This window comes from Mauremys mutica, chromosome 19, assembly GCF_020497125.1.
Source record: "Mauremys mutica isolate MM-2020 ecotype Southern chromosome 19, ASM2049712v1, whole genome shotgun sequence".
NCBI lineage: Eukaryota > Metazoa > Chordata > Testudines > Geoemydidae > Mauremys > Mauremys mutica.
In genome coordinates, this window is record NC_059090.1 from 24,270,850 (window position 1) to 24,294,016 (window position 23,167).

The 23,167-nt window shown below is 37.5% G+C and overlaps 1 protein-coding gene across 3 annotated transcripts in view; it reads right to left on the reverse strand.

The window, feature by feature from the left end:
- Positions 1–8,055: 8,055 nt before the first annotated feature.
- The window catches only part of NSRP1 (nuclear speckle splicing regulatory protein 1), a 35,391-nt gene continuing 20,279 nt past the window's right edge, over positions 8,056–23,167 (reverse strand). For 2 of the 3 annotated variants that reach the window (XM_044993556.1, XM_044993554.1), the window contains exons 3-7: positions 21,123–21,179; positions 19,089–19,220; positions 17,798–18,005; positions 12,381–12,489; positions 8,056–9,787 (exon numbers count right to left, since the gene is read on the reverse strand). In XM_044993556.1, the coding sequence (XP_044849491.1) occupies positions 8,719–9,787; positions 12,381–12,489; positions 17,798–18,005; positions 19,089–19,220; positions 21,123–21,179 (1,575 nt within the window). In that variant the 3' untranslated portion in view covers positions 8,056–8,718. Of the gene's footprint in view, positions 9,788–12,380; positions 12,490–17,797; positions 18,006–19,072; positions 19,221–21,122; positions 21,180–23,167 lie in introns of all 3 variants that reach the window. The other variant, XM_044993555.1, reaches the window with a different exon arrangement.

The window sequence follows — 23,167 nt, forward strand, 5'->3', positions numbered from 1 at the left end:
GGTAGGGCAAGCAGGATAATTACATATTCCTACCATCTAATTTGGAAGGAAGAAGTCTTACTATATCTTCTCTATTCTCCCTAATTTGTGTCCAGCCAATACCAGAACTGTGAAGTGTTTTTTTTTTTTTTAAATGGATACATATTCCAAGCTGAATTGTTGCCTGAGCTAATAGCTTTCCTGTTCCTTGCTAGGCTCATTCAATGACAGCTTTTCCGAGCCCAAACAGCACTGTTTAAAAAGGGATTTTTCCATCTCTGCTTTCTAACTTACAGTAAATCCAGTTGCAAACGCTCCTTCAAAAGACATTTGGCTGTCTTCTGTCAGGAAGGAGATGGGGGTGGTTAGGTTCAGTAAGAGCATTATCTGCATTGAAACCAAAGTTTTCTTCCCAAGCCCTTGTGCAGAAATTGAAACTCAGGACGAGTTCTGGTGGAATAATGACTTTGCAGAGTAATAACGGCAGAAGTCTCTGCTTTTTAGTGGGAGGTGGAAGAGTACTGGGATTCTTCAGCCGTAACATTATGGTGCCATGTTACAGCTTTATAGATGTAACTGGAATTGCAAAAAAAAAAATCTTCACTTGCATTATTTAGACAATAATACACAACAATCTGACTTTCTGGGTGGTTACAGCATAGAAAATTGATTAATTGCCCCAGAAATACCAGTGTTTTCTAGAGGACTAGGAGACAACCAGGAAGTCCTGAGTTTAAAAACAAGGCCACTGACCCACTGTGTAACCTTGGGCAAGTCATTTGTTTTCTCAGACTCAGTTTCCCAGATGAAAAATTAAGATAAGCTTGCTTGTTTCACTGGAGTTCTGTGAGGACTGATGCCTTTTACCACACTTTGAAGGTGAAAAGCACTGTAGACATGCAAAGTACTAGGAAGTAATTTTCTAGAACTATAGATTATAGTTCATAATTGGTGTTACACATTTTATATGCTGTAAAAGGCGGATGGGCTGAACTGTAAATTTGCTGAGCATTACTGACAGGCCTAGAACATTATTTGCTGACAGCCACTCAAGAAGTCCGACTCCCTTGTAGAATTTTTCCTTCACTAACCAGTAAGAGTGTCTTTTAAAAGTTCATATAATCACTAATGACAGTATCAGCTGTTTCCTTTATTGCTTTTTCAAATTGGAAGGAAAACTAGTGTAATTTAATTACAAAGAATATGGACCTGATCCCACAGTATAATCCTATCAGCTTGCACAGTGAATGTAAAAACATACCAAATCAGAATGGTAGCTCTTCACATTTTTTTGCAGGGGCTAACATGACTACATAAGGTGCTAGGCAGTGTGGGATCATGCCCCTTGCCACTAACGAGGTTGTTGATTCTCAAGACACTGGCAGCCTGATTCAACTCCCAGTGAAATCAATAGGATTGTTATAATTGACTTTACTGTGAGATGGATCAGATCCCTAAACATGAAACCACGGTTTTGGCAATCTGATGAGGCAAACTAGGGCCCTGATTCCACAAAGCACTTAAACATGGGCCTGACTTTAAGCATGTGAATAGTCATAGTCACTTACTTGAAGTTAAGCTCATGCTGGGTGCTTTGCTGAATCAAGGCCTAGGACACAAGCATCAGCTTCCCCATTAACAAGCCTTATTAATCAGAAAGTTTCAAGCTGTTGTAAGGCAAACTCCACAATTAAACAACAGGTTAACTTGGTTGCCAGACCGTGGTAAAATTAACTCCCAACACATCTTGGAGTCACTGAACCACTGACTAACTATTGTACTTGTATGCACTATCTAAAGGAAAGAAGGTGTATGCTAAGGTTGTGGCAGGTTTAGTTACTTTTTAATCTTTTAATGCTTTCTGAGGAATGAGTAACAGGCACATTCTGGATATCTAGAATATCAAGAGAACATTCAGATTTCTGAAGGGAAAAGGTTAGATAAGGTAGGGCCGTTTCTAAACTACTGAACTTCTAAACTTTCTGAAACTACTCAGACATTATAGCTGGGAGATGCATTTTACTTCATATAACAAGACAAATCAGAAGTGGTATCATTTTTCTTCTCCTTCCTGGAAGTTCCTTAATATTGATGATAACCAGTATGACTCATAGTATTAAAATACTGGGACACAGCACAATCAGCTTAAGTAATTTCATCATTCAACCCACACAAGATGCGTAATTATAATGTGGTAGTACTGCCCACAATGTGCGCAATGCTTGCCAAGCACAGATGAAAATATAGATCCTGTACTAAAGAGCATTCAATCTTAAAAAAACATGCAGGAGGGACACCCTTTAAATCATTTCCTTTCCTCTCCCTACAATGATCAATTGTCCTGGGTTTTAAGGGAATGAGTCTATAAGCAGGGGAAGGAACTGAGAGAAATGTTTTCTTTGCATTTATTATCTATTCTGCGTTATGTAATTGCAGAAGTGCACCATGTTCTCATTTACAGTCTTGGATTTCCATGGAAGGCTGATGACTGGAAATGAAACTTTCTTTAAGAAGTTGAAAACTGCCCTGTTGCTTCATGAAAGTTTATTTGCTGTTGAGTTCATGGTTCAGAATTCAGTTGAGCAATTCTGTAAATACAATACAGATAATTTTAAATGACTCTGGGCTCTTCACAAGGAAAATCCATACTGAAGTCTTCCCAGTGCATTCTGAGAACAGGGCAGTCAGGAAGCCTTTCAAAAGTATATTAAAATGCACAGGCCTTTCTTTTTCAGTATAATGCAGATATACCATCTACACACTATATTTCACTCTTTAAAAGCTGAGCCATCAAGTTGCTTTAGTTCCTGTGAACTTTTTAATTGAAGGCTGGTTTGAGTTTTTTTAAATCCTCCAGTCTTGTCACAGGTTGTTCTCCTAACAGTGTGTTAGGAAAATCAGTCATGTCAAATCATCTCTGGCTAGCTCGGAGACAAGCAAACTGAGGCCACATTGTCTGACTTCATTAATTTTTATCATTATTAATACTTGACTTTCTTTTCACATACTTCTTAAATCATTTGAGAATCATCAACAACTGTCCCTCAGCTCAACAAGTAGATCTAGATACCTGTATTAGACATGGAATGTTACACCTTTGGCCAAAACCTTAGTTCTACTGATGCCACACGGGCTACATTGGATTTGGAAGCATTTCAGGCAAATGGATTCCTTCTCCTACTCCTTGGCTCACCTACCACAAAACTAGAGCCGCCTGTAAGTAGCACACCTTGCTATGAACAGTGATAAGGGAACTTCCAGAACCAGTTTTATCTTTGTGAACTGGGAGCGTGTTTACCTTTCAGACTTTAGTAAGAGAATTAAACTGGAGTTTTATTTGTATATTCCCTCTAACTTGTATATGATGCACTTGTATTAATTTATGCAGCTGTTTAGTTATGAATGTTCCAAGCTGGATTGTAAGTCATCAGTATGTGCCTTGTCTTGTAAACTGTTATTGTAATAAATTTAATATCATAATAAATATGTACGTGTCTGTCCCATCTCTTGTTGGAGATAAAAGCATGGATTCAGAAAGACACTTGTTTTCCAACACTAAGATTCAGCAAAAAGCAGAGTATCCACACAGTTCACTACGCTGACAAGACTGCCTCAACAAAAGGCGGTGTATCCTCTTAACTGTTTGTATGTTGGCTCATCCTTGAAAACATCACTTGAACTCAACTGTAATAGGAATATTCATGACATTTGTTTAAACAGAATCACAAAAGCAAACTTCTCCACATTTGGAATAGATGATTAGCTGCTCAATAAACTTGCATATCAAACCAACTCTAAGGTATTTGTGAATTAACATGGCTTTGCATTTAGATTTTTAAAACTCCTCTTTAATCTCTGTATATGTAAGTCGGATGAACAAAATATCAGGGAACCAGATAGACTGACACAGCTACAGTTGAGCACCCAGGTTTGATTAACATTTCCATTCAAGACATATATGGCAGGAATATTAAATTGCACTATTTTCAGACAATTCACCTTAAGGTTTTGTCTTGATTCAAACTTAATGTAGGCAGGTGCAACTCCACTCGAATTTAACCCCTCTATAACAGGAATTTGGCCTAAAGTCGTCAACCACTATCAATATGAACCCCATTTTTGTTCCCTTTGCATTCTGACACTCAACTGAGGATGCAGAGGAACCTCAAGCTTATCTCCCATTCTACTACTGAACTTTTACAGAAGAAAAGGTGTTTTATTATTATTGATTTCCAAAGGGAAAGAGAAAATAAAGCAGATGGAAAATCATATTCAGTATTTTGTAAATCACCGTTTGCAGCTGAGATAACCAAAGCCTTGGCAGGCAATGCCTTCTCAAACACACTCCCTTTCATGGAAAATGTTTAATTCATTGTAAACAGAACTATAAAAGGACCAGTCCACACATTTGTTGCTTTTCCCAACCTTGCTACTGCTAACATTTCCTCTAACCACTGAGTAGGTGTATAGAAATGAGTATCCTTTCTCCCTGGACTGCATTAATCAATCAAAACCAGGGTTATCCAAAAGCAAAATACCCTGTTAAACATTACTAAAATATATTGAAACTGGGTTTAGAAAAGGCTGAAGCAATTATTTTGGTGAGGGTTTGGAAAATTTTCAAAGCAAGAGGGTGCCAGGGTAGATAAGAGAGAAAACTTGGTGGTTAAGATGAAGGGTCAGAAGATAAGGTACTGGGGCCTCTTTTGGCTTAGCCTAGGGACAGTCTAACTGAAGGCACTGGTGGTTGGCCACACCACTTTCTAGTTCAGTGCAGTCAGACTGATAAAACAGCTTGTGATTTCCCTGTAAAATGTAAAAGCAGATATATTACCAATATTAAAAAAAGCAAAAACCAATTCTGTTCTAAGAAACATTTTATGGCCTGTTGAAAAAGAGTACTGAAGGTTCTGGCATCATTTCCCAAAACTGACTAGAACAATAGTGACTCACCAGCTGTTCCCAAACATTTACTACAAAATGTTTTAGTCACACAAACCACACTGGGAGGCTCCTTGATGAGACATTTTTAAACTTGACAAATTTACCCATGTCAGTGCAACACTTTCCATCATCCTTAGCAGTTCACAAAATATTAGGAAATTAATTCTCTATTTGAGGAAGGGCTGGAGTTTGAAAGAATTGTATGTGATACCTCTAATTGTGTGTTGCAGATCTTCATGATTGGAATATACAAACCTGTTTCCCAGCACTTCAAAACAGTAAGGGATATTTACAACAATAGATCATTTCCTAACCTTCTAATCAAGCACTGATAGATGAATTGCAGGGCATTTCCTGAGGATTAAGAAGCAGGTGGTCCAAACTGCAGTTGAGAGATGCCTTGATGGTATTAATCCCTGGAAAATGCCTTGTTCCAAATTCTTTGTTGCTACTATGAAAACTGAGCGCATAAGGAACACAGACGTAAGGATATTTTATTGTTGATATATTTATCCACACGACTATATAGAGCATTTGAGCATTAATGTCTCCTATAGTGGACAACTGACTGCTCAAATCAGATCTCGGCATTCCACTCATTGTTTCATACATCTCTGACATGCCTCACTCACTAGACTTGTGCCTGTACTGAACAAGAACAGAAACTGGACCAGGAGATGCAGGCAAGTTCAGGAAGGATTATGGTATTTAATAACAACCTACTTTTTTTACACCGTAATTTTCAGGGACACTTTATATTGAAATGTCACATCTTTTTGCATTAAAGATTCATTTGGAACAATGCCATGTTCAACCTCATAGACTTCTAATAGCACAGCTAAAATCTAATGACGTAACTAAAGCAGTGCTCCAGAGCACAAAGACAGATAATCAAGAGGAGGAATATCATGAACATTTCACCATTTCTTCCAAAAAATTATCCTCGGATTCCCTTGTTCATAGTTACTAAATATGTGGAAATGAAAAGGGCCTCAACACAAAAAATTAGGGAAGAATGTCTAGAAAAATGTGTACATTTCAAGAGGGAAATTAAGATAAGATTTATGCAATGTTAAACACTGAGTAGCACGGCAGTGTAAAACTCTGATTCACCTGGCATCCGCACATTATGCATGTGTTGGTGACGGCCTGTTGTATGTAAATGGACATATTCTATGGCGCTGTCCCAAATAAATCTGAATTTGGTCAAAGATACTGCAGAATCAGTCAAATACTCACCTATAGGTAATCCTTCAGAAAGCTGAACCTGACCTTTTTTCTTTTTAGTTTTAAATCTGCGTATGTGAGTTTAGTGCTATGAATGATGCTGGAGTGACAGCTGTAGAGAGGGAAAGATTCTCTTTATCCACATAACAGGTACAGAATGGGCAAGCTTCCTCACATTGCCCCATCAGTGTGTAGTAGGAGAGTCCACTTAAGACCATTTTGAAGAGAGGTGAGCGGATAGGTCAGTTTCTGTGTCCATTCAATACCTGGCCTCAGTGTTAAGAAAGCTAATAAAAGTGCAAATTAGTGTTAACGATGGTAGGTTCTGTGAAATTTATTTTTGAGCACTGTTGGCATGTTCAGGGCTTGCATTCTAAAATAGCATAGTAAGGATATACAATGCACTATTTTATTTTTATTTTATTTTTATAATTGGAGATATACCAATCTCCTAGAACTGGAAGGGACCTTGAAAGGTCATCGAGTCCAGCCCCCTGCCTTCACTAGCAGGACCAATTTTTGCCCCAGATCCCTAAGTGGCCCCCTCAAGGATTGAACTCACAACCCTGGGTTTAGCAGGCCAATGCTCAAACCACTGAGCTATCCCTCCCCACTAGCTGACCAATGAGGTCTAATCTCAAAATGGTGCACAAAAATCTGACTTTGATGGAGTGATTATTACTGAAAGCCTTCAAAGAGGTATGATGTGTTATCAAGGGACTGTATGAAGAGTTGTTTGGCTGATAAAAATGGAAAACTCTTCAAAAACATAGTATGTAGCACAAAGACAAGAGGGAGAGGAAAAAACAAAGGGAACAGGTAAGAAAGCTTGGGGTGAAGCAAAAAGAAATGAGAAGAGAGGTACATGCAGAGGCAGACCTGTTCATAGTCCTAAAAGTGGAGACCACGAACATGACCTGGATGAGAAAGGTTACAGGAAGCTACTGCATGGATTTTAATAGGGGAATTAAATGTTCTCTATCCCATTACAAATCCCCTGATCCCAAACTGATAATCACTGATAAGAGTTTTATAGGATTACTTTTTTTAATGTCCTATTTTAAAGCATCTCTGGGCTTGATTCTGCCTTCCCTGAATACCCAAATCTCTACCTGAAGCCAATGGCAGTTTTGGATCCACAAGGAATGCAAAAATCAGGGCTTTTTTCGGGGGGAAATAAATAATTGTAATGAATTGGAAAAAGATACAGGGTCAGACAATGGAAAGTCATGGACACATTTCCTTTTTGGTTAGTTATAATTTCACCCCAGATATCTTGAGTCTGTTATAGACTGATAATGGCTTGTTGGAACTCAATCCCATTCTTAATATAGAAAAACCCTTGTCCTGGGTATGGTAAACATACTCTAAATCTCAGTATCTTGGCCATATAATTTAGCCTGAAAACACTCAAAGTAATGAGGCTCCATGCAAGTGGTCAGCTGTAATGTTTATTAGGGTTTTTAAAAATCTGTTTTTAAATTACAGGAACGCAGTAAAATTATATCTAGAATGTCTAAACCATCTTTTCAGCCCCTTTGAAGCCTAAGTTCTTGACACTGGCACAGCCACTGTTAAGTAAAAGATATACACTTTCCAGGAAAAAAGTATAAAAAACTACCAGGAGGATTGCGGAAAGTATCATTTAAAAATATGATCTTTGCCAGATTTTCTACTTGCCAAGTTACGGTTTAGAGTGACTTTTACTACTGTTCTATAAACCCCTGAAAAAATGGGTTTATTCTGGCAAGTTTAACATATTAACTATAGCACAATAAGCAGGTATGACTGTAATACATGAAGTGGAAAGATATAATTGATTTGTCTCATAAGGAAGCAATACTGCAGCTATTTCCACTAAAGGTTAGCAAAATACAGGCATCAAAGAAAGATTTAAGCACTGGATATAGTACATCTTACATTTTATTTTAAATATTTCTGTACATCAAGCACCAGAAACACAAAAACCCACGCATATGTTATATACGTTCAAATCCAAATATGTCAAGATGAAATTTACCTGGTTTACAAAACACCACAAAACATACAGGGTCACTTAAATTATTATTCTATTTATTTTGCCTGCATATCCCTCTCTTTAAAGTTCTCTCTCCTGCACACTCTCTGTTAACTTCTTTGGACAGTGAGATCTGACAGTAATGGCTGAGAATGCTGCTGCTCCAGAAGAGGGGTAGTACTGGTATTAGCTGATAAGGATTATATGCAGGCTGCCATTGAGGTATTCTCACCTGTATAAATTTAGAATCCATAAGTGTGACTCCCTGTCTTCGAATAAATGATAGAGCAAGCAGAGGCTATGGTGCTGAAGGCCAGGATGGACAGAACCAGTCAAATTAAACACCTTGCCTGTACATTTGACTGGATGAATGTACAAAGACCATCAAAACATTTCAAAACAGAACTTTGTTTTATTAAATTACTGAGTTTAAAAAAACCCAGAAATAAATGGTCAGGAAATACTTTCACTTCAACACAGAGTTCTTGCTGCAGTGATTTTTCCACCAGTGAAAGTGGATCATCTCTTGGTTTATGGCCACTGAAATGAAGCTAATCCTCTTCTTTCTCTATATAGGATTTTGTGCTAACTCGTGCCATTTGCCTAGCCAAGTAGCGATCCCTTGCTGATACCACTGTCTCTTCACTGCTCCGCTTGGCAAATTTGCTCACACACACAGATTTTTTTTCCATCTGCTCTGCACCTTTTTGCTCTTCCTCTTCATCCTTACCTTTTGGCTCAGGAAATCTTTCAGAGCATGAGATTCTCTCATCATTACTCTTTCTGTCCTTTGCCTTTGTCTCTTTTTCCTCGTCACACTGTCTGTCTTTTTCTAAGGATCTAGGGCTACTTTGCTTCTTGTCCCTGTCCTTTTCTGAGGCTCGAGGACTACTTTCCTTTCTGTCCCTGTATTTCTTGTCATCTTTGTCATCTCTCTCTCTCTTTTCCTTCAAATGTTCCTCCTTTTCTCTGCATTTTTCCCCTCTTTCTCTATCACTGTATCTGTCTTTGCCATTTCTTATTCGCTCTTTTTCTCGTTCCCTTTCTGAATACTTGTCCTCCCTCTCTTTCTCTTTCCTACCTTCTTTGTCATATCCTTCTCTCTCTTTTCTATCTTTCCCCCTCTGCTTGTCCTCCTGCTCATTCCTCTTTCTGTAGTTATCTTTACTGGTATGATCCCCATATCTCTGTCGGTCTTCCTTTTCCCTCCGGTGATCCTTTTCCTGGTTTCTATCTCTTCTCTCATAATCCCTTTCCTTGTGGTGCTCATCTTTTTCCCTTCTACCTGTTCCACTCTCTCCTCTCCTAGGACGATTTATATGGGTTTTTGTGTGGTGACTTCCCTCCTCACTGGAAGATTCTGATGAGCTGGAGTGTTTCCGGCTCCTGTGATGTTTGGAATCCTCCTCACTGCTCTCAGAGCTGTCTCGATTTTCCTTCTTTTTAGAACTAGCTCTGCTATTTTTATGATCTTCATCACTACTATCACTTTCTAAGTCACTGTCTGCATCTGGATTATCCTCTTCCTTAGCAGGGGTTCTAAGTCTTGGTCTCTCATCTGGACTTTTGTTTCTTTGGATGGATTCATCTGAATTAGTGGTAGATTTTTCTTCCTTTATCCTAGATTATTTGTTGTTGTTGTGGGAGGGGAAAAAAAAAAAGATATTACATAGCCTGCAGTGTCAAACTATTCTGGAGTTTGTGACTTCTTGTTGGGACTTGAGCAACACTGTTAAGAAGATATGCAGCTGAAACTTCTAAGCAGCCAAATCTGGTCTATTGTTCCAGTTCTAATATTCCAACTCTGAGCGATTTGTATTGAAAGTTTGCATTGGGTTCTTTGGTACTGTACATGTCCTAGAAAACAGCAGCTTTGATTTTCACCATACTGAAAAAGTAGGGTTTGAATGTCAAGAATGAGTAGTTTAACGGCCCTATCATCCTTATTTAAAGGACAGGACACAGATTTGTATCCTGGTAATTATCTATATAGCACACCCTTTTCCTAAGTGTCTCACAATCCTACCCATGCCACATAGTTCCATACAAGGAAGAAGAGGGATTTTTTTTAGTGTCAGAATTACAAATACAACTCATTATTTTAGTAACAGCTGTAAACGGAACTCCTCATGCTAAACGTATGTCCTCATAAGACACTACAAGTTTTAAATTGCAACACAATATTCCTGACTCTTTCTGTGCTTGTTGGCTAGGATCTCACTCTTGTGGTTAAACTGACACTAGCATCTTGATACAGTTCTTAACTTGTTAAATATAATAAAACAGGAAACGTGGGACAAACTTGGACAAGGCCCCAAAATGTTGCAATACCTCAGTCTTTTTTGACTGATAAAGTGTATCTTTAATTCCATATCCTGCATGTCTGTTTTCACTAATCATGTAGCTACAGCAACAGTCTGTGGTAAATACTCCTTGGGAATCAGTGGACCATTTGGTTAGGCTGAAAGTTTGATCCATGATTTAAAGCATGGTTATTCTTGGAAAAATGTCTCTAAAAATTACACTGTAGTATTCCATAGTTATTCTCTTTCAATGATCTTCCAGATCTAAATGATGAAGTTTATAAATCAAAGGTGAAATTTCTATTTGGCAGTGCTGCAAATTCTGCCTGACATCTGAAAATCGAGATGTTTTCTTTCTATACCTTACACCAACTTAATGAAAAAAATCCACAACTTAGCTGACAGTTTTGTTGGATTCAGCAGAATAGATTCCTACTTGTCTTCCCATAGATTAATTAGCTCTATAGGACTCATAGCAGCAAAACTTGTTTCTAGTAAATAATTATGGTCTGAACACCCAGAAAGCAGATATGCTGACTAAGAAACCACCATTCTGAAAGTCACTTTTCTGAACATAACTGCTCTTAAATAATGCAGTTTCAAACTGAGAGAATTGTTCAAGCAAATACAATACCAAGTGGGTTAATCACTACTGCCATTGCTTCATAAGCATAGCTAAATCAGACAGTAGCATATGGATGGCTTCATAAACAGGCAAATGTGAAAAGCACAGTTCATTTTACTATTTCAGAAGAGTTTTGTTGGTACTCTTAAGATATACATTTTGCTGGTGAAACTTAAGCCTGATACAGAGCTGCTTTAGAAGAGCATACTGTTGTAGTAGCTGGTCCTTTAAATCCTAGAGTGACAAACACAGTAGCCCTAACTTGGCCATTTTATATCTGACTGATGGAGGTATGCTGGTAAGTATGCTGACCTCCTGGTATGTCTTCCCCTAGTTTTCTCTATTATTTCTGAGGTGGTGGCACAGCCTCACAATAAATGCAGGCCAGAAGTCCTGTCTCTCAATAGGATGAGTAGCTCTAAAGAGATAACCTTCCTCACTTTAACTAAGAACTAATTTGAGACTCCATTCAAATTCAGTCTCAAGAAGCCTCCTGATTGAAGGTAATATTCATAGTTTTAGGATACAGAACACACATCTGATCACTGAGGACTTTCTAAGGTCCCAACAAATTAGTTTTAACCTGGATGAAGTGCCTTGAGTTGTCACTGGTTGCTATAAAGCCTTCAGTAAAATTAAAAAACCCAGAGACGACTCAACTGTGTTCTTTCTATATTGGCTCAAAACCACAGCGCCATTTAAATATTTTGTTGTACACAGTACATGTCAAATTTAAAATATTCCCAATGGACTTGCTTTAAATTTGATTGCTTTCCTTTTGTCATAAGTATTAAGCAAATCAAGAAAACTGAAGTATTTTTTCATATTTATGGTTAAATGCTGCCAGCTACAAAGACAGAGACTCATGCGTTCCAGTTTTCCAGCGGATGATAAAATGAAGTTGCACAACCATGAAATATCATTATCCACCTGAGCCCAAAACTCACTCTCTCTTGCTCTGCGTCCAGTAGCAAAGCTTTTGGTTTAATGTGGCTTATTAAAAATTATACAATGTTAAATTAAAAACTAGCTTAGAATAATGCTAGAATGTATTACCAGTATAAGTATCTCCTTAACCCTAACCCTTCTCCTATTCTATACTTTCACCCAATGATGATGATTTTTCATTTTCCAAAGGATGGTGTAGTCGACTCTCGAAAGCAAGCTCCTCCCTCACCTGTGCTTTGGTACTGCCTTCCTTCTTACTAGGATTCTACTGACACTGGGAATTATGAACAGCATGAAGAAACTTTACATATAAAGTCCTTCTGGAACTATATCCTACCTGGCTTCACGGAGGCTGCATTTGGGCACCTCTTCTTCCCCCACTGCCTGGTTTAAAAGATGTCTGTAAAATCCACTGAGATCCTTCTGTTTGGTCACATCCAGGCATGCTAAGGGAAGAAAAATAAGAATGATGTTACAGTTTCATGAACATTAACCAGATCTTATTTACATATGGTAAACCCGTGATCCAGAAAGAGATGCTCACGACATTGAAAATGTAGAAGAAACTAAGTCTATGAGACTTGATTATTTTCCATTCTATTTATGCTGGCTACTGCTTTAAGGCTAAAAACAGTTATTTTAATCTCTGGGACACATGACTGTAAATCTGGCATGAGAATTGCTACTAATATTGCTGCAGACTCATCCTAAGCAACACTGACTCACTATTCTCCCTTTAACAGCTGCCCCTTTCCAGGTGCAAAAATCATGCAACCAGTACTGATATTATGAGTGAGGTTCTACTCTATTCCCTCATATCCCATAACGATCTGCCAGGGTAAACTACAGTCACAAAGTGCACTCTCATTCAGTCCAGCGTGTTACTCTCTCCTCTTCCTTCTCAGTAAGTAGTTATAATCAGGGGCGGCTCTAGACATTTTGCCGCCCCAAGCATGGAGGGTCCGCTGGTCCCGTGGCTTCAGCGGACCTCCCGCAGGCGTCCACTGAAGCCGCGGGACCAGCGGACCCTCCGCAGGCACGCCTGCGGGAGGTCCACCCAAGCCGCGGGACCAGTGGACCCTCCGCAGGCAAGCCGCCGAAGGCACCCTGCCTGCCGCCCTAGCGGCGACCGGCAGAGCGCCCCCCGCGGCTTGCCGCCCCAGGCACGCGCTTGGAGCGCTGGTGCCTGGAGCCGCCCCTGGTTATAATTCCATACCTTTCATCACCATGTATTTTTGACAGCTTTCCACGCCCCCACCTTTAGTCTGCCCTCTCTTTGTCCATTGAGTTGGCTGTATGGTTTTGGAAGTCCCATCTCCCTTTCCAGGGCCTCTAGGGATAGTTTTTAAACAGATGCATTTTTGGTGCTATTGGCCATTTTGAAAAAAAAATTAAAATGTATTTAATTTATCCTTATTAGAAACATTAAAAATAAATTAATGAATATAGATTTTGTACCTTTTTTTCATTTTAAGAGGGAAATACACTTTTTATTCAGTTAGTTTTACCGGCATAGGAAAAGAAGATGTGTTCACACACACACACAAGTACTAGTGATATACAAAGAAAATAGAATGGTTACATGTGTACTGGGCATAGTTGTTCTACAACCAGCAGCCTTCAGAGTTGTCCAAGAAAGTTTTATATATAATCAAAACGTCTCGATATCTTTGTAGAGCTATGCGCAAAACTATTATTTTTGTCGATTTTATTTTTCATCTTCACACTGAAGCAGCCTCAAAGAATTAATTTTTCTGTGCTTATATAAAACTTTACACGGTATAGTATACCTTGTACACAAACTGTAACACCTAGCACTCCTCTCCTACCACTCATAAGCGTTTGGTTTTGTTTTAAAAAAGAGGAAAAGGTCTAGTGAATTAAAAATTACAATACAATGTTTGAGAGACAAGGTGGTTAAAGTAGTATCTTTTATTGGAACAATTTCTCTCATGAACAGAAGTTGGTCCAACAAAAAAATATTACCTCACCCACCTTGTCTCGCTAATATCCTGGGACTGACACAGCTACAACAACATTGCATAATACAATGTTTAAAAGATATACTATCCTAACTTTTTTTTAAATTACCATTGGCTTGTTTTTAAAATTTTGCTTGAATAAATTAATTCCAAAACATGCAAATAAAAAACCGTAAAAACAGTTTACGGGATATAATTTACAAAATATGGAGAAAGTTTAGGCTCCAGAGACTATCAATATCATACAAAATCCTCCTTTACAGAGGTGGGCTAAAATTTAAAAAGACAAGTCATAGCTTTTTAACTGATGAAGGCAGAGATAAAGGCAGCAACTGACACACCCACTCACCCTGCCTGTCCTCATGACTACCCCTCCAGGTGCAGCCTGGGCAGTTAATTGGCCCATCTAATCACCTTAACCTCTTCAGATCTTATGTGAGGTGGACACCTCATCACAATGACTCAAGTGGAAGACTCTCCTTACCTGGGGAGGGAGACATGAAACTGTTGAATAGAGGCCAAGCTGTTTGAAAAAGCCTGTTAATTAAAGCCTGGTATACCACTGGCATAACCAGTGTTTGAAATACTGGAACTATGCCATGACAGCAGGACAACAGGGGGTCACTGCTGCTGATGTGCCAAGAGTATATTTGTGTCTTTGTTTCCCACAACTTCACAATACTTTAAGAACATAAGAAAATAAAGTAAAGTAAAGAAAGTAAATAAGGAAGTGTTATTTACCCCTTCTCATAACACAAGAACTAGAGGGAACCAAATGAAATTAATAAGCAGCAAGTTTAAAATGAACAAAAGGAAGTATTTCTTCACACAAAGCACAGTCAACCTGTCGGACTCTTTGTCAGAGGATGTTACTAAGGCCAAGACTATAACAGGGTTCAAAAAAGAACTAGATAAGTTCATGGAGGATAGGTCCATCAATGGCTATTAGCCAGCATGGGCAGGGATGGTGTGCCTAGCCTCTGTTTGTCAGAAGCTGGGAATGAGCGACAGGGGATGGATCACTTGATGATTCCCTGTTCTGTTCATTCCCTCTGGGGCACCTGGCACTGGCCACTGTCCGAAGACAGGATACTGGGCTAGATTGCTGTTTGGTCTAACCCAGTATGGCCATTCTTTTGTTCTTATGTAGAAGACGGACATTTTAGATATTAACTAAAAGAGTCAGGAAAAGAGCGCAGGATAGAGTTGGAGGACATGTTTTTTTAAAGATAACTAAAAAGTCAGGAAAAGGGGCAAGGGGAGTGCAGGTATCAGACTTGTTAAAATACCACCCTGGCTTACACAGGAAGTGAAAGAGGCTATAAAAATTAAAACAAAACAAACAAAAACAATATATAACAAAGGGAAGAAAAATAATGTTGTTGATAATGAATAAAAATCAGAGGCCAGGAATTGCAGAAAATTTATAAGAGAAGTAAAAAGACAAAGGAGAAATCTATAGCCAGCAGATTTAAGGACAATAAGGGTTTTATTTGGGGTATATTTGGAACACAAAAAATTCTTACAATGGTATTTGTCCTTTACTAGATGGAAATGGTAGAATTGTCAATAATAATGCAGAAAAGGCAGAAGTGTTAAATAAATATTTCTTTTCAGTATTTGGGGAAAACAAGATGATGTAGTCATAATATAGGATGATAATAAAACACTTTCCATTCTAATAGTAACTCGGGAGGATGCTAAACAATGAATGTTAGACATTTTAAAAATCAGCAAGTCTAGATAACTTACATCCAAGAGCTGGCAAAGGAGCTTGCTGGACTGTTAAAATTTTTTAAATGTGTCTTGGAATACTGAGGAAGTTCTAGAAAACTGGAAGAAAGCGAATGTTGTGCCAATATCTAAACAGGGTAAATGGGACAACCAGATAACTGTACACCTATCATCAATCCTGGGCAAAACAAAATAATGGAATGGCCGATACGGGACTCTATGAATAAAGAATTAAAGAAGGATAATATAATTAATGCCAATCAACATGGGTTTATGGAAAATAGATAATGTCAAACTAATCCTGATTTTTTTTTTATGAGATTACAAGTTTGGTTGATAAAAATAATAATGTTGATGTAATATACTTGGACTTCTGTAAGGCATTTGGCTTGGTACCATATGACATTTTGATTAAAAAACTAAAAAGATATAAAAAACAACATGGCACACGTTAAATGGAGTAAGAAGCTGGCTAACTGACAGGTCTGAAAATGGAATTGTAAACAAGGAATGTGTTTCCAGTGGGGTGTCTCAGGGATCAGTTCTTGGCCCTCTGCTATTTCACATTTTATCAATGACCTGAAAAAAAACCCAAATCATTACTGATAAAGTTTGCAGATGACACAAAGGTTGCAAGAGTGGTAAATAATGAAGAGGACAGTCAGTCACTGATACAGAGTGATCTGGATTGCTTGATAAACTGGACTCAAGCCAAACATAAATACACACATCTGGGAACAAAGAATGTTGGCCATACTTGTGAGATGCAGGACTCTATCCTGAGAAGCAGTGGCTCTGAAAAAGACTTGGGGGACCAGAGGATGATCAGCTGAACAGAAGCTCGCAGTGTGATTCCTGTGACCAAAAGGGCTAATGCAATCCTTGGATATATGAACAGTGGAATCTTGAGCAGGGACGTTACATTACTGCTGTATTTGGCACTGGTACAACCACTGCTGAAATACTGTCTCCAGTTCTGGTGCCCATAATTCAAGAAGAATGTTGATAAATTGCAGAAAGTTCAGAGAAAAGGCACGAGAATGATTAAAGGATTAGAAAACATGCCTTATAATGAAACTAAATAGACTGAGCTTCTTGAGTCTAAGTGGTGAGTTGTTCATAGTTTATTAAGTACCTATATGGGAACAAAAATGTGATAATGGGCTCTTCAATCTAGCAGACAAAGGTACAACAAGATCCAATGGCTGAAAGTTGAAAGCTAGACAAATTCAGTCTACAAATTTTTAACAGAGAGTAATTAACCACTGGAACCCTCTACCAAGGGTCATAGTGGATCCACCATCACTGGCCATTTTAAAATCAAGACTGGATGTTTTTCTAAAAGATCTGCTTTAGTTCAAACAAAAATTAATTCTGGGACGTTTTATGATTTGTATTATACAGGAGGTCAATTAGATGGTCACAGTGCTCTGTGTTTTTGGCTTTACAATCTATAAATACACGGGTGTATTAACATTTCTTTATTCCTCTGTCATTAAAACTTTGTACAATTATTTAATGGCTTTATTTAGAATTGTACTAATTGTAAAAAAAAGAATATTTCCCTCTTAAAATATGGAAAAGACATGAAATCTACATGTATTAATTTATTTTCAATATTTCTAGTAGAGAAAAATAAATTTTAAAAATATTTCCTCTCCCCCATGGCACATGTCCAAAAATGATAGTTAAGGGGCCTGGAAAGGTTGGAAAGGATAGAAGAGACGCTCAAAACCATGCAGCCAACTCATTGGACAAAAAACAGGAGAAAATAAAAGGTGGGGGCAGGAGGCATGGAAAACTGTCAAAAATACATGGGATGGTTAATCCCGTCTCAGCACAGGCGGTAAACTAAATGACTTATTGATGTCCCTTCCAGCCCTACATTTCTATGATTACTACTATAGAATCCCATCTACAGCCTAATTCAGAGACCAGGATCACACCCATGCATCACACCCATGACCACTATCTTTAACAGCAAAAGGCCACACTTTCCTTTTGAGGGAGAGGCATATTGGTTCAGCATAAATCTCACCCTCCAGTGCTGCTTCCTTTTTTTCTCTTTCCTCCTCCTCAGCCCTTTCTTGCAGTTTCTTCTTATAGGCTGATGTCACAAAGGCCTCTTTGTCATCAAACTCTCCCCCTTCCATTTCACGCTCCTTCTGAATTTTTTTTTCCATTCTTTTTTCCTGCTCCTGCTTTCTTACCTCAGCTGCTTTGAGGATATTTTGGATGTATTTGGGCTAAGGTGGGGAAAAAAGAGTAATGAGATGGAATCAAAGTGGCTGAGAAAAGACAAATTAGAGTTGATGAGTACACTAAAAAAAAAAAAATCAGTTTTTAGTGGAACAAAAATGGCAGTAGTCAGCCCAGCTAGTTTATACTGTTGCCACTGCTGGGACAATGATCTCAATGAACTAATATAAACATTTTCAGCTCCAGATCATGGGAATTTTCTCCTCATTAATGAAACAGCTGCATTCAACAAAAATCTGAGCCTAGCTTCAAGTAGTGTATGGCCGCTCAGACTGAAATCAAATGCTTTCAATACAACCTTTCTTCCAGCAGTTTTCTGTCTTGTGATAGTTCTCTCCCTCTTCAATTTGCTATAAGGGAATGGGATGCATTCTTCATTTAGACCTATCGTAGCCTGACAAACACTCCATTACCAAATGCAATGAGCAATAATGAAAATGTGATTTATCACAATAATTCAGCCATTTTCTGGAATAAGGAACTGGGCTGTAGAAAATGGTTCACATGTTACAGATGAAATATAATGACTTTAGCTTCTTGACAGACCCTATAGCAGCTGACTAGCAAGAGGCAGACAGTGTACACTCATTGCTACAAAATTTGGTCAGGTTGCTCAAAGACAGCCCTTCCTCCATTCAGTTGGGTTGCTTGATACTAATAATAAATAATAATAATAGTAGTAGTAGTATTGTTGTATTGACTACAGGCTCTGTCAGGATTATCCCATTGTAACAAGCTCTCCAGAAATTCACGTGGTCCTTGTCCCACAGAACTTATCGGTGGGAAGCTAGTATGGAGCCTGTTGTCCTCCCAATCAACGACAGACTGAAATGGGACTAGAGTCCTGAAATATTTGATGAACAACCAGTTTTACAACACCTTACAACTACCAGTCTTACATCATCACAATTTTATATAACACAATTTTGAGCACAACACATGTGGGCCCTGCTACAGAATGCACAACGGGTTACTAGGATATAAAAAAACATAGTAAAATCAGTTAAGTAGCCATGGTTATTCTTAGCATACAGAGGTAACACAGACAGCATACATTTTCAGTTATGGACCTTTTTGTCATCTTTTCCTGAGAGTACTTTGGCATTGCTTTCTTTCTTCTGCTGCTGCATTTCATCATAAATACTGTCATATTCATACACTGTGGAGTCTTCTGCCAAGGCCTTCTGAATCTCAAGTTTGGTCTTAAAAAAAAGAGAAACAGACCAATGAAGCATGCAATTTTAAGCTTTTAAAACTTTGTATTAATATATTTTGCTTTAACTAGATTAGCTCATGATATAAATCTAGGAAACTGAACATAAATTTACCATGACTTCATATACAAAGTCTTTTGTTTGGTATCAGAGCTAAAAATAAGAGTAATTATAAGAAGAACGGTATTTATGAGATAAGGAATAGAGTACAATGAGAAAACATAATAATTACAGCAATTAAGCTATTATGGATCCTGCTTAGTGGAATAATATTCCTAGCTCAGATGGATTTTTTTTAAATAAATACAAATAATAAAAAGTTTAGCCAATTTGTCCATCTATTTTTCTACATAGTTTTCTCTAAATATATTCCTATAGGTCATCTACAGAACTTTATCCTGCACACTTTACCTCCTATAAATAACCTTGTATTATGTTTGGGCTAAGTGTAATTGTTTTCCTATAGTTGGGTCTCTCTACAGAATTATCATGTTCCTCCTGGATAACTTACCCCTGAATACAATACAATACAAGACTCGTTGTTGGCAAGAACTCCATAATACAAGAACTCATCACTTTATCATCATCTTTAATTTCCCTAAAATATTACATTCTCCCTCCAAAAAAAAAGTTGTTTAAAATATTCATTCAATAAAGGATCACTACATTCTACGCACAGAAAAAAATGCAACTTCTCATGGTTTTACGGTGTGTGTATTAAGTAAGTCGTCAAGTTTTATTGTGTGTTGTAAACTATATTCAGCTCTATGGAAACTTCAGTTACAAAGTTTGCATCAGGCTATTTTTCAACTACTCCTGGACACAGCCAAAGAATCCCAAGAACAGTCTTGTTCAGATAAGTGGAATAATTTATTACACCTGGAAAAACATGGAAGCTAAAAATCAGCCTTTGTTAGGAGAAAGACTCCTACTTCACATTTGCTAAATTGGAACACCAAAAATTAGAACTAGAGAATTCTAAATCTGTTTTTTAAAGGTCTTGCATTGCAGATGTGATGTAGAAAATCACCATGTTTGAGCCAATTTTTAAACATTAGTTCTAAACATAAAATAAACCAATTATATTTCTGCCATTTTTTGCTTCACAGCCTGCTGTGCAGTAACACAGAACCAGCTTTTGTGTATGTGTTTTCTTAAAAAGTTAAACAAACAAAGATCATTATTACTTAGCTATAATTTCAGTTCTCTAAAAGTAGATTACTTAGATTCTTATGGCTCTTACAATGATTTGGAAAGCACATTCCCAATGGATATAATGACCCAGATGCCTTATAATGTGTACCTTTGACCTAGATCATAAACGGGTCAGTCCTACTACAACTAATCCTAACTTTCAAGAGCGTACCTACATGAAAACCTAGAACTACAAATAGTAAATGACACTCTCTATAAGGACCTGACCACAGTAAAAGTACAATCTTATTACAAATACTTTTTTCTGAGCTGGTTGCAAATAACAAAATTTGAATTATGTTCACATTTCAGCCATTGTATGAGGTAGAAAAGTTGTACATAATGTTTGTGCATACATCACAGAGCCTAACTGTGTTGGTATCAATGAATTCTGGGAAAATCTTAGGACAGAATACCCAAAGGACTTGCCCACACTGCAGCATGTGTGGCAATGCATTCTGGGATGTACTGCTGCACAGAGAACTGGGAGTAAAGGGGACTGACGATAGTTACAAATGCATAGTTAAGAAGGGAGTCTTCTTATCCACACTGAAAAAAACCCTGTGTGCTGAAGTGGTTACAGGATGACAGCCAGCCTAGGTTGCTGGCAAGGGTAAAACATTGTTAGCTGGCATGCTTACTAATGACAATTCCTTACTTTCTCATGTGCATGAGGACTCCCACACCCCAACTTACTTGCTTCATTACTTGCTTTTTTAATGCTTCTCTTTGTAGACTCTCGCCCACAGATGTCTGTTAGAAGATAACATTATTAGCAATAAATCAGATTATTGTGTTTACACATTATACTAGGTGTTATTTTTCTAACACTATAATAATCCATAGCTTAGTTTTTTAATAAAGTGGTTTCACTGTATTATTATAACTTCTACAGCTTTTTTCTGAAGAATAAGAAAAACTGAAAATTAATTAACAAACATACAATAGATCAGTGCAGTTGTACCATAGAAAGAAACTATCTCAAATTAGTGTAGAAATAATAATCAGTTTTACAACACAATTTCAAAGAAAATTACCTCACAAAAGAACAATACAATTTAGTCCAATTCAACAAAATCAGCAATCTCTGCTCAAGAGATACTTGGAAGTCCCATGCCATGGGGCGCTGGAGCACTGATTGTGTATGCGTGTTATATATTAAAAAAAAATTATCTGTGTTGAGGTATATTAGCAGAGCAGTGGTGTGAGAACCCAAGACTGAAATAGCAAGGGGTAATTCAGATCACACTGAAATGCATTGGCAGTGATATAGACGAAAGCTTAAACCGTGACTACTCACACTATGATTCTCACTAATGCAGACTCAGCCCCTCAATTTCCTTAGCACTAAACCTCACTCCATTTTTGCTACCAAAAAAAATTGTGAAAAAGGAAACATAAAAAACCCACACTTATATTAAGTAGTTAGAGGTCTGTTCTCCCATCAATAGATTAATCTAATTTCTATTAACATTAGGGAGTTGTATGTGAACACCGAAGGATAAATATAGCTCAGTTTTTTTAAAGGTTAAAAGATTTCTAATGGCATAAAACGGGAAGGTCTTTGGTCAGAATTCACATGGCCTATAAACTCATCAGATCTGCAATTATGGACACTATATTTAACAACAAAGTTATAGGAATTTGCCAATTTAAAGGTAACAATTAAAAAAATTTGTCATAATGATCGTTATATTAATACCTTGGATATAAATACCAATGAATTAATTTCCTGATACAATCTCTGCAGATTATGCTAATTGATCTTTTCTTGCTTCCATTCTTCACATCTATTTTTTGCTGTAGACTAATTAGTGTCCACTAACAAGTAGACACATAACCACAGTAGTTTTGTGTATTTGTACTTCCATAAGCTATGTGCAAATAATTTTCCATGGAATCACAATTACACAAAACTTGTGTGGTTACACATATATTCACACACCCACCCACCCACCCCTATATATATATATATATATATATATATATATACACATATATATATATACACACACACACACACACATATATATATACACACACACACACACACACACATATATATATATACACACACACACACACACACACACCCCTACCTCATGATACAATATCAGGCATGAAAGAATTGTACACCACACCATAACCAGATATCATAGAAGTATTCCTACACTTATGAAACAGTTGTTTTGATTAAGTCCTGAGCTATGTTAGTAGTTTTGCAATTTGAAGATATGAAATGCCCCTGAGTCTGAACTACAGTCATGTTACAATAATCATTTAATCCATTATTTTATTTTAAAGATTTCTAATATGCCAGAAAATAGCAGCATTAGCCTTCCGTAGTTTAAGAAAACACAACATCCACTGCTGAAAATGTCAATTAAGACAAATACAACTCTCTGTTTTCTAATCATCGTATTTTTAACTGTAAAAATGTCTTAGTCACTGTTGTCTTTTTAACTGAATCTCCCGCCCCCCTCAAAAAGTAGACAATATTTTGTTCGTTAAACAGATTCATTAAAGAGGACATGGCACTTTGCCTTGTTTATGTAGTCAGGTATCAATTAGCAGTCTTTTCCAGGGGGAATACTGAAAAAAAACCCTCTCTTTTGCATTTTGGCAGCTGATTTTTTCAATAATGCTCAACATCAGATTTTTAAAAAGAGCATTTGTGTCATCAATCCCTAATTTAAAAAATGAAATGAAAAGTTTTCAACAGGTAGAGTATATATGGATAC